Source organism: Cylas formicarius, unplaced genomic scaffold, assembly GCF_029955315.1.
Source record: "Cylas formicarius isolate icCylForm1 unplaced genomic scaffold, icCylForm1.1 PGA_scaffold_8__14_contigs__length_24414737, whole genome shotgun sequence".
NCBI lineage: Eukaryota > Metazoa > Arthropoda > Insecta > Coleoptera > Brentidae > Cylas > Cylas formicarius.
In genome coordinates this window covers 19290479-19307477 of record NW_026844361.1, presented here as the reverse complement: position 1 = coordinate 19307477, position 16999 = coordinate 19290479, and the positions used below count along the sequence as shown (strand labels likewise).

The window sequence follows — 16999 nt, the reverse complement described above, 5'->3', positions numbered from 1 at the left end:
CAGTACCGCCTCTGGAATATCAAATTTTTATAATTTATATTTTTTTATACAGGGCGTATAAAATGACACAATCACATAATTTAATGAATGTGATCTCAGGGTTCACAACAAAATGGAAAAATAATCGCCATAACGGTTGCAGATTTTCCATAAGTCCTGTATAACTGGATCTTTTGGTAACTACGTGGCCCTATTTTGTAATAGTTTTCCATAATAAGGCGAAGAATGTTCTCATTCTTAACCCAGACGGAAAGACGTTTGTAACATTAACGAAAACCAAGTCATTTCTTAGCATTTATTGCTATAAATTCCTTATTTTTAATACCGAAATAAATATGAACTAGTCGACCAGGAAAATCATTTCCTATTCCGCCGGTAGGTGTCCATCTGTTGCTCGTCATCCTCGAAAAACTCCTTCATCCTCCTCAGTTGCACCCTCGTGTGTTCGCTCAGCGTATCGAGGTCAGGCAGACTGCCGTAGAAATCGGATGGCATGCAGTCGGCAGGAATGTGCTTCTTGAAAAACTCGTCCTTGTTCATATTCGCAGGATGTGTTATTATCTGGAAAAGCCGATTATCCCATTACCCCCCGTTTATACTCCAAACCTAGAAAATCATTTTGGTTAGTTTTGGTTGGTTGGTTAGAAACTAAACTAACCAAATACCTGCTTATTTCTACACAGTTAAACAACAAGAATTTCTTTTTCCATAAGCAGCGAAGTGGATAGAGCAATGCACCTACTGCAAAGAGTGCCATGTTATAGGCGACCCAACGTCATATGGAGTGGACGAATTTGAATCGCCATGATAAATACTTTGACACAGCAAACGATGGTTTTCGTCAGTTTTGGTGGTCACTAAATAGACGCGTCACCTGGGTTGTGCATCCAAAAGATAGCTACCTAATTTTCATTGGTACAGACCGCCGGTTAGGCGGAAAAACACGTCTGCAGATCAGCAGTTCATAGAATTCCAATGCGGACCAAAATGGGTGAAAAATTTTTAGATATTAGTTCTTGGTGTGCGGGGAACCAGAAAATTTAGTCTATGTAATCGGTCAGAGCAATCAAAAAATTTATATTTATAAATAAAGTAATTAAATAATGGTAATTATGGCGATCACCAAGAGACACATAACCAACTCTATTTAATAAGCCTAGGAGGGGATATACTCCTTCCAACTTATACCATACATACATATATATTCTTAATCACTTTTATATTTTTAAAATCTCTGGTGCAACGTACCTTATTAACATAGGAAACAAAGGATAATTTCGAGTCGAATATTACTCCCAAGTCATAAAAAGTGTTAGAACGGGAGATAGTTATATCAAAAAGATGATACTCACATTTCACAGCTGTACTCATGGTGGTAAAAGAAACTACATTACACTTGGCTGCATTAAGTTGGTAGGTATTATTTAGGAACCAATTGTAGATTTGCTCCAAACTACCCTAGAGAGTAAGACAATCATCTGAACGCCAGATTAAAAAAATATATACATCTTTCGCATATACAAAGAAACTGACATCAAGGTCCTTGCAAATGCGATTAACGAAAATGTTGAATAATAATGGCCCCAACATTGAGCCTTGGGGAACGCCCGAAGAAGCAATGTCATCGGAAGGATGGCCATAGAGATATTAAGAAAACATATTAAGGAGCGATTCGAAGAATCCACGGACACGGAGCTTGTGGATTAGAATTTTGTGATGTAAAAAATCAAGATATACGACGTCCATTTGAAAACCTTCATCAATAGCCTCAGAAATATACTGAGATATAGTCTGTTTGGTTCTTAACAGCATGAAATATTTTTTCCTGTAGGAGCGATTCAAAAACATTGCAGAAAATGCAGAATATAATTACTCACCAACCGAACGTCTGAGCGACTTATTTGCAATCAAAAATTGGTCGATCTATGACGTCCGCCTAACGTCGTCGTAACTCAGGTTTATCATTTTATATATCATTGACTCACATAAAAGAAATGAAACGTCAGGACAGGTAAAGATGTGGTCGTAGGTCAGAAAAAATGATACTTGGTGATGATCGGAAAAATTGGCAAATTAATGAATAAGAGACAACTTTCACTTAAAGTTACTAACTCACCATATCGTACAAATCCTTATGCATGAACGGCTTGAGAACTGAGATAATACGATCGAATACGAAACTCGTATTGAGTATGTGAATTTGTTTCAGTTGTATGGGCAATGCTTCTTGAAGATACTGGAAAAATTTCTTGACTACGCTCAGTTTCAGTCTAGTTACGTGCATGATGCCAACCTAAAGAGTTTTGCGCAGTAGATCAAGTCTCTTTAAAAGTGTTTTTTTTTATTACCCCTTTCAAATTAATAACGAAAATAAAACCATTTGCGGGGTTGTCGCGGCAGATGAGGTCGACTAACATGAGGGTGACTTTAATTTGAGATTCTACGTAAAAATTCGAGTAACTCGTGTCTCTCAGGCCGCATATCACGACCGCCATATTGTCTCTCGTCCTGTTGGGCATCACAGCCGCTTTCCTGTAAAAGAAGTCGCTCCAAATTTTATCCACGAATAGCCAAATCTAAAGCTCTTACGTTACTTTGAGGGTAAAGGTCAGTTCGTCCCCGTCTACGTCACGATTGCTGAAGAACTCTGGCGCCACCGCGCGGTGTTTGAAGTAATACGTGATGGTGCTTTTGGTAAATTCGACGGAATCGTTGCAGGCGAGCAGGAATAGCACGATCTGCTCGTCGGACACGGCAGGAAACGCGGGCATATAAGTCAACCATTTTCTGATCTCGGCTATGTTGTACAGAGACGTGCGTCCAGTTTTCACGACGTCCTCGGCGTTGAAGTTGTGTTTGGGAATCACCGCCGACATGTCGCTACCTGAAACGCAGACAAAAATTTGAATGAAAAAAATGCAACGCTTTTTTTTAGCTACCCTACCTTACAATTATTGGTTGTTCAAAAAAAGAATTAAATGGCGCAAAATTTAAATTTAAATAATTACACAAAGTGTGCATATTGCATATGTATGGTATGGTGTTTGTATAAGACAAGAAGTTTCTTATAATTGGGATATTAGTATGGGAAACGAACCCTGCGGGTAAAACGGTCCTTTAAATTTCTTTAAATACTATTTGCGCAATCTCTACGAAGTTGCTAGCCGACAAGAGTGACCTACGAAATTTTAACAAGGTAAGCTATATTTGGTAGAATTTAATATACAAACGAAACAATATTTGAATGCCTGTACTTTTTACCTCTGTAATAAGGTGCCTAGATATTATTATAGTCTTTAATATTAGCTTCAAACTATATCATATTTCTTCGATGTCCTATGCTGACATAATCTACAGTTTTCTAGAATATAGCAAAAAGGCAAAATGGACCGGGCAACTTGGACCCCTTGGACCTAGCCTGCAGCTATACAATGGAAACAATCAAAATATTGATACAGCAACAGCGAAGAAAATGAGGAGATTTGATGCGATATACAATAAACAAGGGGCCACCTCAGCTGCAAGAGTTGTAGGGTTTAATCAGGTTTCTGTTAGCAGTTTCTTTTGGCTTTTAGTTGAAGCTATTGATAAGGAGATATACAGATAGAACATAACGAAGACATTGCCGAAAATAATCAGCACAAAAGGTAAAAAGCAAGTGGTGTACTGACATCAGCAGACGGGGGCCAATTTGTCACTGCTGCATTTTGCTGTAATGTTTTAATTGTATAGTATTATTTGGCGGAGTTCCATGAAAAAGAAGGCTAAGAAGTTTTTCGAGAAAAAGAGCCTCCTTCAAGTGAAGAAAAAGAGGCAGAGTATCTGTATTTTCACTATTTGTATTCAATGTTAACCCAGGCCATTTTGCCTTCTGTTCCACTACCCTCTATTGTAAATTTCCCTGACATAATTTAAATATGCATTATGTATCTGAGAAATGAAAGTTAGATTACATTTTGACCAAATTCAAATCATTTTAATAATCTTACGATTTAGGTATTAAAAACAGATCGTAAATGTGAAAAACCTTAGTGAAACACACGTAACCACAATAACTATGTAATCTAACAATGCAATAATATAAAGGAGGTTCCGTATAAAAAATACAACTTTGATATTTTTAACACTTTTGAATCCCTGTGTAGTATGAAACCATTTTTAAAAAGTAATCGTAATAGGACTTCACATATCCCAGAATTCAAACTTTTGGAAGGCCTTGTATTTTGGACACCATATTCTGTATTGTGTAGCGTGAATAACCCTGTAGAATTATCAGACTCTTCTAGCACAAACATAATGTGATAAGACGAGAATATGAACTTAACAGTAAATTAATTAAAGTAAATTTTCTGGAATTTAATACGAAATTGTCTAATACGTGTATAAAAATATCGTAGCTCAGGTTTTTGCTGTTTGACAACGCCTTTTTATTGGAACCCAACGTGTGACGTATTTAAGGTTCCACCGCAATTGTTTTAACAGGGTATTGAAATTTATAGTACAGATATAACTTTTTATTAATACCGCAATTACATAGTTAATTAATTCCTTGTACGGGCTCGAATCCAATGACTATTTGACGCAAGCGACAATTAGGTCCGTTGGAATTTATTGCCTCGAACAACACATTTTTTTTCCAGTACTTCCCAGTCGGAAACCATGCACGTCACATGTCACACAGAATGAATGGTTTTCTAGCAGCTAAATATAATATAAATCGAAATCGTTGAATTAGGTGAAGGTGATTAAAAAAAGAAAGGGTATGACACCTACACTTTAAAGAATAACAATAAACATTCTGTGTTTGCCAGTCCAGTCAATAAATGTATATTTTGTATATACCTGAATACGTACTTAATTACACGGTGTACGTGTAATACTACTTTACTCGTATTTTTTGTTGAACTGCCCATAAAGACATTATGGAAATAACCCGTATTAATTAATGAAATAATACGAAAACTTAGGAATTATGTCGCTCTTGCTAATTGCATGCAATCTCAGGGGCGACCTCTGTACAATTTACTGTAACACAAAATGCATATTTGGTTTAACCTATACTCCACGTATACATCAAATTGATTATGATGAACATTATTTATTTTTAAAAGTGATTTAAATTTGCTCTTAAAGAAACATAATATGAGTACGAGAACGTTTAGATTAGCACTGGCATTTAGTTAGGTAGGTAATTAAACGTCTAGGTTTAGGTAGGAACGCCGCTAGGTCTTGTCGCTATTAAAATTATCTTTGGTACACTCCAAATTTTACGAGAAAACATTTCCCAGTAATGACGTCATCATACAAAACGCTGTTAAGACACGTTGTTGCGAATTTTTCCACCCCAATTTACATTACGTCCAAATATAAACGTAAATTTTCACTTGGCAACATAACTGTTCAAGATAACTAAGACGCCAGGAATGTATTTGTGTTGTTTTGCGAAAATGTACCCAAAAACTAACGGTCGTAGAAAAAGTATAGTATGCAACACGTTCGGTAAACTTTTTAACTCACTCGTTTATTAAAAACTCGCTCCGCTCGTGTCAAATAAACTCGTGAGTCAAATGCCGTTTACCGCACTTGTTGCATAATATACATTATTGCAATATACAACAGCTGATCTACTAATAGGCTAGTTTAATAATAGCAAATGAGCCGCGGTTTGGGGTTTGGAGGTGTAGCCATTTAATGTAAAAAGAAGCATTTTATGTATGTGAAAAAGTTAGACAAGTTATGTTGGCAACACTGGCAATCACAGAGAAGCCCGATGGCGAAACAGCTCGCACCTACCTGGGACAGCAACTATATTTAACTCCGAGAGAGACGCGGCTCAGGAGTGCGTGGAATTTTCTCGTCGCCGCGCCCTTGGAAAATGCAATACTGAAATGCAAATTGCCGAAGCGGAAAACCGATGATAATTGTACTAACACTGTCTTTTCGAAATTTTATCGGCAAACACACAATTTTACTTTATTGTATTGTCGCCCCGTTGTTACCCGTAATTTATTGTTGCAGTTTAACGATATTAAATTGCCGCTATTATGCGATCTCGCACGAAAAAAAACGAACAATGACCGGCGCTATATATATACAGGGCGAGTTACGTCAGATGATCTATTATAATAGCTCTGGTAAAATATAACAATAATAATCTGTATTTTCGAAATATTTTGGAAAGTTCGGCTTTGCCCGATCAGGCTTAAACTAATTGAATTTCTAATGGGGGGCCCTGCTACTGTTTTCGATAAAAGAAATTGAATATTATTTTTAAAAGGCATTTTTTTTTACATTTTTTGGAGCATAACGTAAGAATTGTTAAATTTTTCATTAATTTAATAGTGAAGAAGACTTTTTGCACAGTCAAGTTAGGCAGGGTGAATCTAAAAAAAGTGCAACTTTTTGTAGCACCCTGTATGATATATCGGTACTAACACAAGCAGTTTCCCACCTGGTTCCCAAATTTGATTTGAAAATTAATATTATTTTCCGCAATGTCGAATAGCCCATTGGATGGCAACGTTGTGCAACCAATGCTGGTGTGGTATCGCCGGGAAAAGAATTTCAAGTTCATTAGAAAGTAAAAATTATTTCTTTAAACAAAGAAACTGTAGTTTATATATATTATTTACGTTATAAGTTAAGACTTCGAAGACATACTAAATGGCTCTGTTATTAGTTATACAGGGTGTCACCAGGATTAAAACGCAAAATTTTGTTTGTGCGAGGACTTTTGCGCTTACAGCGAAACCTTTTCCATTCGATCAATTGATCATATTTTTCCTATAATCGGGCAGTCAATGAAATTTTTTAAAAGAATAAATGGAAAAAATCTAGTAACTTTGTCTTTCGATCATGTTACTGATCAAAATCCAAGGCACGTCTAATTTTAAATTAGTAGCTAAGTATCTATAATTTTCCGTAATTGGATTAAATTTTACAAACCGATTTGCTATGACATTGCGCTTATACGTGTCAACATGCCTGCTGAAAACGTATAATTACAGTCTTACAATTTTGCAGTCGTGTGTACCTAATCAATTTTTTTTTCATTTTGCATACGACAGTAGTAGGTATCGTAAAAAATTTGTAGCTTTTAAAAATTAATCGGCTAGTCTAAAAATAATCGTTTGGAATCAGTTTTCGGTGATTGTGTCGAATTTTTTGTGTAAATAATCAACAGACCTCTCCAGCTGTAAGTTCTAGAACCATTGATAAGGAGATTTGCCTTTTTTAACAGGTAACTACCTAAATACAGAGTCGGAGTAAGCTTTTGGCGTGGTTTTTTAAATTCGTCAGGTGAAACGTTCAAGCAATATGCTTTCCACCTCCTTGAAAGTGAGTTTTATTCTTGGTGTGTAGAAACATGCTTATTATTACAGAGAACGAAACACCAAAAAGCACCTCCACTCACAGTTTTAGTTAGTCGTTAACGCACGAAATTTCCATTTCACATTGTTATTAATCAATAGTTAATCTTATCATTAATTTGGCACGTCTTCTTTGCTATGTTTTCTTTTGCTTTCACTATCTTTTTTTAAATAATTCTATGGTGGTACACCGCTGGAAAATTCTAGAGCCGGCACTGCTCGACAATATCGCACCAATGGAGAGCTGCCATGTGAAGTTGACAACCGCTGACAACTGACGTGTACCACTTTTTATTTTCAAAATCAATTTGAGGCCAAGCGCTAATATATTCGAGCCGGTATTTTCGAAAAAACGTAGTTACACTCCGACGATTGGCAAGTGAAAATTACCCAACCAGGAGAGAAATGCGGGCGTTAAAGTCAACCCTTTGTGTTGTTTTGGTCGCGAGTTTTTCGCTCGCGGCTGTCGCCAATAAAGGTACCGTAAATTTGGACGAACACAATTTCGAGAAAATCGTGCAAAAATTTGAGGTCGCGGTGGCAAAGTTTGATCCTTCCTATCCGTATGGTGAGAAGCACGAGGCTTTCATGAGCGTTGCCGACGAATTGAAGGCCAGGTCGGAGATTCTGTTCGCTCAGGTAGGCATAAAAGATTGGGGCGACAAGGAAAACGAGAATTTGGGCAAGAAATTCGGCGTGAAGTCGAAAAACGACTACCCCGCCTTGAGATTATTCGTGCAAGGAGAGGACCAGCCCTTTGAATATAACAACAATCAGCCCTGGACTGTTGATGACATTAAGAGGTTCATCAGGGACCATACAAACATTTACCTTGGTCTGCCAGGATGCTTAGAGAAATTTGATAAATTGGCACAGGCGTTTTCCGGAGCTTTTGACAAGGCGAGTGTAGTATTCGAAGCTGAAACTGAAGCTAAAGACCTAAAAACCGAGGTATAGTAGAATATTCTTGTCGGTGGATATTTTATGTTTAACATCTCATTTTGGTTACAGAAAGAGAAGCAGATTGCTAACCGCTACATCAAGTACATGAAAAAGGCCCTCGAAAAGGACGATTTTATTTCAGAGGAGAAGCAGAGACTGAACAAAATAATAGCCAAAGGGAAACTAACCAAAGAGAAGAAAGAGGAACTATCCAATAAAATTAATATTCTATCTGCATTTACATTACCAAAATCGGAACTCTGATATAGTGCTTTCATAAAGCAATTACTTTTTGTTTTGGGGGTTGTAAATTTTATTTTGTGTTGTGGTTATTTCCTATATATAAGAGATAATGATGTTTTTTATTTATTGAAGTATGACAACAGCTTTGACTGAATACAATCCGTTTTATACAATGTTATAATTTTGGACATTCCAGAATATTTGTGGCTGTACAAGTTTTTATTGTATTAAGAGTGAGTTTGGAGGTTAATAATTTTTTATCCCATGGTATTTATTCGAAATATACATGTTAAATGGTACAATACTTCATTATTTCCTCACCAAAAGTTGTTAATTTATTTTATAAAGAAAAATTAAAAAGGACTCTCAATGACCCGCTGAAAGTATAAGCCACAGTTATTTGCTTTCTATTGCTTAGACCAGGTATTGCATTGGGTAAAGGTGTAAGTTCAATGTAGATAGGAACCCCGTGAATGTTTTATTATGCGCGTAATCTATTGTAATATATCTAAACTTCTAAACCACCCTAACACGTGAACATCAGCTTCAGTAAAAAACAGTTGCCCCCTCTACCTTGCATTTTACAGCTGCGTCACTGAATTTGATTCTGAAAAGCACGCATGATTGTGCTGGAATGCCGATACAATTCACATAACGGAATTCTGAAACAGGAAAAACTATAGCATAGGGCAAATTCTTTTTGAAAAATCAACTTATATTCTGTATCATGAAAGCCCTCCCACTTAAGATTGCACGTCCCGCCAAAAACGCCAGCGTTCTCAAGCGGTATAATTCATAACCCATAACTGTTGGGCTCGGTTATCGAATGTGAATCTATCGACTTTTTATTTTTTTCCGTTTTAATAATTAGTATGAATAAATTAAGAGTTTTTTAATTTACTGCAGAGCTATATGCTAAGTCTAAAATAGTATTCTATTAGTTTATAAATTAAAACTGCCATCGGTTCTAATCGTCTAATTATCGACAATGTCGATCGTGACGTAAGGGTCTTGACAATCGCCATTTTGTGAGCGTCCACATTTCCGAGCGTGCCTCGCGTAGTTTGGAGTTCAATGGTGCCGCGTCTATAACGAACTAACCAAAATGAATCGGATTTCATTTTAAGATATTTCGCTGTGTGTTCTGTGCTCATAGAACATCATCTAAAGAAATCTAAAGTTAAAATGACCAGTCCTGAAACTGTAGAAACAGACGATTTAATAAAATGCCGAACTTGTTGGGCGGACACAAGTCCAGACGAGTACGTTCGGGTAACGGATAAATGGACAGACGGCGTGCGTTGCGTTAAAGATGTCCTGGATTTCTGCGTGCCTCTCGTGGTAAGAGTTCCGGCCTTTAAACTTTAAATTTTGCCTCCGTCACTTCCACGGCCTATGCTGTAGTCATTACTGCCAAAGAATAGCTTTCGTTTTTTTCCCGGTTGTTTAAAGCGCTTCTTAAAACGAGTAATCAGCGTTTGGCTTTTTGGTAATTCAAATGACAGACAGGTAAGCTGTAAAGCGATTTTTTTCGACTCCAGGTGATCGAAGAGGACAGTGTGATATGCCACAAATGTTTCAACAGCCTGGAAGGTTGCGCAACATTTATCGAAAGATGCCTCTATGTGGATAAGGTTCTCAAAGTCGAAAACCAGGAGGATGAAGAAGATGACGGCGATGATAAGGAAATCGGTATTTCCGTGGCTGATTCCGACAATTTCGACGAGAGCTCAATCGATTCGCAGCAGTTGCCAGACAATAAACGCAAGGGCGCCCAGAAAAGGGACCACAGTTACTGCAATGACGACGACAAAGAGAACAACGGTAGCAAAGCCAAGAAGCAAGCGTTGGGCAATGAGCAATCACCAAAAAAGCTGGGTAAGGAGTGCACATAAAAAATATAGAAAAAAAATTATGAACCAGGTTTCCTCTACCAGATTTATTGAATATCAAGCTTCCCAACCTTAAGTTTAAGACGGTGAAGGTGTGTCACTTTAAATGCGAGAAATGCACCAAGATCTTTACAAACCTTGTGGAGTACCAAACACACATGGAGAGCGTCAAAGACGCTCCCGAGTGCGACTATGAGCAGTGCGACATTTGTTTGCAAAAGTGAGCTACAACTGATCGTCTTGTTGATTGTTATTTTTGCGCAAACAATTTTTTGCAGGCTGCGTAGAGGCGACCTCAGGAATCACAAGGAAGAGCAGCATTCCAGCCACGTTTGTGAAGAGTGCGGCAAATCTTTCTCGTCGTTGATCGCACTCAAGTCCCACCAGCGTAACGTTCACCCCAAAGAATCTTACCCTTGTCCGCATTGCGAGAAAGTGCTCAAAACGATGAATTCGTTGCAGTGCCACATCCGACATGTTCACAAAGAGGAGGACGATAGAGGTTAACCACAAATCGTTGTCTTCTGTTATTGTTATTTTTTATGTTTTGTTTACAGAACAATATCAGAAGTTTATGTGCGACCGATGCCCCAAACGTTACGAGAAACGGAGCTCGCTAGAGCGCCATCTTAAATGGCACGACAACATCCGCGATTATGAGTGCGAACAGTGTTACAAAAGCTTCTTCACCAGCAACGAGCTGCTATGTCACGCCAGGTAATTTCGTTAAAAAAAAAAATTATAAGAATATCATACAAGATATCAACTAAATTTCTATTAGTCGCTTTATATTTTTTTTATAATTGTATATTTATTTATTCTGGGTAAGTAACCATAACCCTTTTTGTTGCATGAATAAATTCTCTGCTTATGAGGTTAACTACTTATCTCATTTACTATGCATGAAATTCTCTAATAACATTAATAAGTGTTTTTCTCTTAGTAGCACTAAACGTAAGCCCTCACCCTCGACTCATTCCTTTGAAGTTAATTACACAAGGTACTCGGGAAATCAAGATTATCTTAAGAGTTAAAAAAATGGATTAAAATAGTACCTTTGAAAAAATATATCTTATTTATTTATTTATTTTAGTTATTTATTAATACGTAATTTCTATTTGATTTTTTATTTATATTTTAAACTGGAACTAAAAATTGTATTAAAATCAAGAACCTCTGCAAATAAAATTACTTTTTTTTTTTAATTTGCTATTAATGGTTTGAAAATTGATGTGAGAGAATTAGGTGAGCAATATTAATCCTTCAGATAACCTGTTTAATTTTTGATTGATATATTTTGAAGGAATCTTTACTGTTATCTCTTTATTTTTTTACTTTAAAATGGCATTTCTGAGAGTTTTAAAATTGCTAAAACTCGAATTGGATCGTTAATTTTCGGGGAAATAATTTACTTTAATTTACTATACATTAAATTAAAGCAGAAAAATAATCGGTTCGAAATGACTTGAATTTTTTCGCGACGCCCTCTATGTAACTGCAGGTTGATGCATTCCAACGAGGAGACGTTCTTCTGCGAGATTTGCGGCAAGGGTTTCGTCCGTTCGGACTACTTGCGTCGCCACATGGCGTATCACGCGAAGTATGTCGACTCGTCGTGTCCTGTGTGTAAAAAGCTGTTCCGTTCCGAGACGAAATTGGCGAACCATATGGAGGCGGGGCACGACGCGAACGGCGTGTCACTAGAAAAGCCGAAATCGCGTACTCAGACCGGCAAAAACAAGATCCCCGGCCACTACAAAGCCAAGTGCGTCTGCAAGATATGCAAGAAGGTGATCGCAAATCCTTTCGGCCTGCGCGTTCATTACAAGTCGCATTTGAAACTCAAATCGTTCAAGTGCGAGTTTTGCGGGGTGCTGCTGCAGTCGCCCATTTCGCTCAAGCGCCATCACGAGCTGCACAAGGACCCGAACTACAAGTACAGGTGAGTTTTTGCGGGTGCACGCGATATCCTAACATTTGGGGATATTTGTTGACGTTTGGCAACATTGCCGGAACTCTTAAAAAAAACGCTAATTACCATTTTTTAATTCAACCAAAAAAATAGCAAAATAGATCGATTTAAAAAGTATTCTATTTAACTTAAAATAAACAAGTTTTATAAACCTGAAGGAAAGGAAAAAAATTAAGAGACAAAATTTAGATTTTTTTTTCTTCGTTTAAAAAATTTGTGGATTTATTTAAAAATTAATTTAATTATTTTTATTTTAATACTAGCACCGGGACAACCCGTGGTATTTTTTAAAAAGATGTTTTAAAATAATAAGATGTTGTATATATTGGTAATTTTTAATAAATGTTAAATGTTACTTTTCAAGATCGTTCGTAGAAATTATTTGAAAATCCATAAAATGTCTGTGAAATCGGTAAAATCTGAAGTTCCCTACATCTTTGTGAATAGGTCTCGTCAGGACACATCTGGACCGAATTTTAAGTGTGCGGCTTAACATTTTCCACACTTTGTTCTATAGCGATTTTCCCAAAAAGTTACTGAATATCGTCAAAAAATATGGACATTAGATTGCCTCAATTTTTAAACATATTTTGCCGCTCGAGGAGTATTAAAATGAAGTAAAATTTAAATCTTCTTATAAAAATTTGCATTGTAGATGGAGGTCTGAAATGATTTTAACATCCATTTTGCTAAAAAAAAACTAAAAATTTATACAGAGTGTTCCACGACTAGCATTTTAAAACATTAAAATTATGACATACAGGATGAACAATTCGTAAGTGTAAAACTTTTGTAAGATTTTTGAAGTAACAATCGTTTTTTAAAGTATTTATGTGTTCTGGTCTCATCTTATTTACGGTAACTGGTGGTTACAGGAAATATTTTAGCAGCCATTTTTTTAGTATGTTTATGTTCTTTAATGGCCCTGATATCACCAAAGGCGAGGTAATATACGCAATAAAACCCCAGAGAGACGGAAAAGCAACCGGCCCAGACAATATTCATGCCAAACTTATAAAACTCATAGCCGAACAAGAGGGAAAGGGACTGCAACTGCTAACCTCAATATTTAACACAATCTACCGTACAGGGACTGTCCCAACAGACTGGTTGCGCTCAACATTTATTACCCTGCCCAAGAAAACCCATGCTTCGAACTGTGATGAAAACCGCATGATAAGCCTGATGTCACATGTTCTCAAAATATTCCTCCGAATAATTCACACCAGAATTTACAAGAAATGCGAATACCAACGAGATGAAACTCAATTTGGATTCCTCAGTGGCTTAGGTACTCGTGAAGCGCTATTCGCGCTGAACGTTCTAACTCAGCGATGCAGGGACATGAATGTCAATGTAGTCGCTTGCTTCATAGATTATAAAAAAGCTTTCGACTGCGTTAAACACCAAAAGCTAATAGAAGTACTCAAAAAAACTGGAATAGATAGAGAAGAAATCCGATTAATTACAAATCTCTACTGGAAGCAAAACGCAGTAGTGAAAATTGAAGAAACAACATCAGAGGCAATCATGCTTAGAAGAGGTGTAAGGCAAGGCTGTGTGTTATTGCCGCTGTTATTCAACTTATACTCTGGACAGAATCGACTGTAGGATTAAGGTCAACGTCAGATATGCCGACGACACCGTTGTCCTAGCCGAGAATGCGCAGGATCTGCAGAGGCTAATGGATCACATAGTGCGATACAGCGAAAACGCTGGCCTCCTCATAAACACTACAAAAACTAAGGTCATTGCATTTACCAAGACACCTGTTCAGGTTCGTCTGAATGTTGATGGTGCTGCGGTGGAACAAGTGTCTTCATGCAAATATTTAGGGAGCATCATAAATGATCAATGTGATCCAAGGAAAGAAGTCAGGCCAGAAAAACATTCTTGAATATGAGACGAATTTTCGTGAGATCAGATTTGAGCGTGGAGCTCATGGTACGCATGGTCAGATGCTATGTTTTCTCGGTTTTTCTGTACGGATGTGAGAGTTGGACCCTAAACCCATCACTAGAAGAGAAAATAGATGCATTTGAAATGTACATTTATCGTCGTATACTAAGAATATCATGGATAAAAAGAGTAACAAACGTAGAAGTTCTCAATCGTATGAGAAAGCAAAAAGAACTTATGCTTACCATCAAAGAAAGAAAAACTCGTTATATTGGGCACATAATGCGAGGTGAAAAGTATGAACGTCTGCGCCTAATCATAGAAGGCAAAGTCCAAGGCAAAAGGTCGGTCGGCAGGCGCCAAAACTCTTGGTTAAAGGACATTCGACGATGGTTTGGTTGCTCATCGCTCGACATCTTCCGTATGGCCGTATCTAGAACCACGTTAACTATTTGGATCGCCAACCTTCGAAAGGAGACGGCGCCATAAGAAGATGTTCTTTAATAAATTAATGTGTGCGTAATATGTAGTCCATATATTTAGATAATTGATGGTTCCTTTTTTAAAATGGTGGAAAAATAAATATTCTTTTATCTTAAAAACGAAAATGGATAGAACAATAAAATATTACATAAGTGCCTAAGTTTTTTCTTACATTTAGTTAAGAAGAATGAAATGGGTCGTCTAATTGAATCCCCTCCCCTCCACCTATAAAAAAAATAAAAAATATGTGGTAAGTTTGTTTCTATAATATTTCCGTAACATTTTGTTGTTCTATTTATTTTCGTTTTTAAGATAAAAAATTAAAACGATATTTTCCGCCATGTTTGTTGAATGTCCAGAACAGTTTTTCGGGTTTGTTTTGAAACGCCATACATACATTTTACGAGGTGAGTTAGAAAATTACGCTTTTATAATTAAGTAAGTAGATGATTGTAAGGCCAAAATTAAGTTGAACTGAGGTGACTTTTACTTGATGAAAATCCATTTATCAAAATAAATAAGAACTAAAAGTTCAGATTTTCTCTTTCAGTTGTTATTTATTTCAAAATTAAGTTTTTTTCTAAAAAATATGACTCTCTCTCAGTTGAAAATTGTCACAAATACGTTAAAACTTAATAAGACATGTATAAAAAGTTTAGAAGTTTAAAAATTCCGATTCAAGTACTTATAGCCCTACGACGAAATTAATAAATAATTCCAAACTCTTTCGTTACCTAAATATATAGAAATTGCTTTCGAAACTGCGTCATTATAAGTTTAACTCCGAGCAAAAAATAATTACAACAAATACGAGTACAATATTTTAAAAATCGCAAAATCGGTTAATAGCTACAACATACGTTGTTTTCAACGCCAACTTCATACTTTCTTTACATGTATTAGATCATGGCGTCGGCAAATATTGATTGCTCTTCCGATGTGGGATCTCTTCAAAACAAATTTCGTTGCAGCTGCAAAATATGTCACGCGCGTAAGTCGTCGGCTGCCGAGCTGGACTACCACACCAACACGGTGCATAAAACGAAACGGTACAAGTGTCACATTTGCTCGGAGGCGTTCGGCAGACGGTATCTCCTGGACAGCCACCAGGCGACCGAGCACGCCGACGAAATCATCAAGCGCGAACTGATCCTGGAGGAGTTAAGCAAGGAGACGATGTACCTCGACCCGGAAGACGAGGCCAACCTGACGTACAGGGGGCCGAAAAACAACAAGGGCGTGAAAGTAGGCGTGGACGACGAGGACATCAATGAAATCATTCGGGAAATCGGCGAGGAGGCCGGTCTGGTTTTGGACGACGACGACAGGGTCCAAGGTAAGGCGTGTCTACCATTTTATTTATCTACGGAAACTTTTTGGCCGACCGGAAGGTGGGAATGGGTTCGTAGGGGCTTAGATCATCAAATACTTAAACTTGATGGCTTTTACTGTTTCAATATACTTCATAAGGGTGTGCCAAAAAAATATTTTATGTTGAAGCTCGGTCCCGTAAACATATCCAGGAGGAGGAAGAGGATGAAGAAGAGGAGGAGGGCGAGCTGCATCAGGAGACGGAGTTCGTCGACTTGAAACAAGAAAATGAAGACACTGAAGAGACGGAGGTGAGGGTGATTCAGGAGCTGGAGGAAATACCAGACGGGGAGTATTTGGAGATGATCGGAGAAGATGGTCGCCTGATTAGACTGAAACGGGAGGACGGGGAGTACGTGGAAGTATCCGATTACATGGAGGGTCAGGAGGTAACAGAAGTCGACGACGGGGAGTACCAGGAGGGCGCGGAAGTCGTCGAACTGTCTGAAGATCAGCTGGTCGAGTACGAGGAGGGCGGTGCGAGCGGCGACGGGCAGCAATACGAGGAGATGATCGAGGAGGGGGAGTATTTGGTGTACGAGGACGGGGTGGAGGTGGCCGCGGAAGAGGTGCAAGAGTGAGAGCGGCGTAATTAGAGTACATATATATACATACACTATCAAGTAATCTTCTGGCATATATTGGAATTTTTTGTTTTTTCATTTTATTGTTCAATATCCTTTCAGTGGGGGGTTGCAGAAAGTGTTTGCAAGTAGTATTGTTATCTCCTGCTTTATAAATAAATTGTTTTAAATACTGTGTTTTTTGTTTTTTGGTCCCAGGTCACCTGTCCCCGTTTTCTCCCGGTTCCCACGTTTTTTTTTTGT

At 37.6% G+C, this 16999-nt stretch overlaps 3 protein-coding genes across 6 annotated transcripts; 2 read left to right on the top strand and 1 right to left on the bottom strand.

Annotated features, from left to right (window-relative positions):
* Nucleotides 1–278: 278 nt before the first annotated feature.
* LOC132706549 (retinaldehyde-binding protein 1-like) lies at nucleotides 279–9280 on the bottom strand. Of its 2 annotated transcripts, none has more exons than XM_060677927.1 (5): nucleotides 9129–9280; nucleotides 2590–2884; nucleotides 2349–2532; nucleotides 2117–2293; nucleotides 279–561 (listed from the first exon to the last, which is right to left on the bottom strand). In XM_060677927.1, the coding sequence occupies exons 1-5, from the start codon at nucleotides 9133–9135 to the stop codon at nucleotides 358–360; spliced, it is 867 nt and encodes a 288-aa protein (XP_060533910.1). In that variant the 5' UTR covers nucleotides 9136–9280; the 3' UTR covers nucleotides 279–357. The 2 variants fall into 2 exon arrangements, with proteins under 2 accessions (XP_060533910.1, XP_060533912.1); XM_060677929.1 differs by lacking the exon at nucleotides 9129–9280 and adding an exon at nucleotides 5794–5978.
* LOC132706550 (protein windbeutel) lies at nucleotides 7013–8854 on the top strand. 2 transcript variants are annotated; one of them, XM_060677931.1, is made up of 3 exons: nucleotides 7013–7195; nucleotides 7578–8321; nucleotides 8382–8854. In XM_060677931.1, the coding sequence occupies exons 2-3, from the start codon at nucleotides 7776–7778 to the stop codon at nucleotides 8574–8576; spliced, it is 741 nt and encodes a 246-aa protein (XP_060533914.1). In that variant the 5' UTR covers nucleotides 7013–7195; nucleotides 7578–7775; the 3' UTR covers nucleotides 8577–8854. The 2 variants fall into 2 exon arrangements, with proteins under 2 accessions (XP_060533914.1, XP_060533913.1); XM_060677930.1 differs by having other exon boundaries at nucleotides 7013–7240.
* A 315-nt stretch (nucleotides 9281–9595) lies between the features above and the next one.
* Nucleotides 9596–16921, top strand: LOC132706369 (MDS1 and EVI1 complex locus protein EVI1-A-like). 2 transcript variants are annotated; one of them, XM_060677658.1, is made up of 8 exons: nucleotides 9596–9896; nucleotides 10097–10433; nucleotides 10493–10667; nucleotides 10726–10949; nucleotides 11005–11164; nucleotides 11949–12389; nucleotides 15773–16137; nucleotides 16302–16920. In XM_060677658.1, exons 1-8 carry the CDS (start codon nucleotides 9741–9743, stop codon nucleotides 16751–16753), a joined length of 2310 nt encoding a protein of 769 aa, XP_060533641.1. In that variant the 5' UTR covers nucleotides 9596–9740; the 3' UTR covers nucleotides 16754–16920. The 2 variants fall into 2 exon arrangements, with proteins under 2 accessions (XP_060533641.1, XP_060533642.1); XM_060677659.1 differs by lacking the exon at nucleotides 9596–9896 and adding an exon at nucleotides 9953–10064 and having other exon boundaries at nucleotides 10141–10433; nucleotides 16302–16921.
* Nucleotides 16922–16999: the final 78 nt, after the last annotated feature.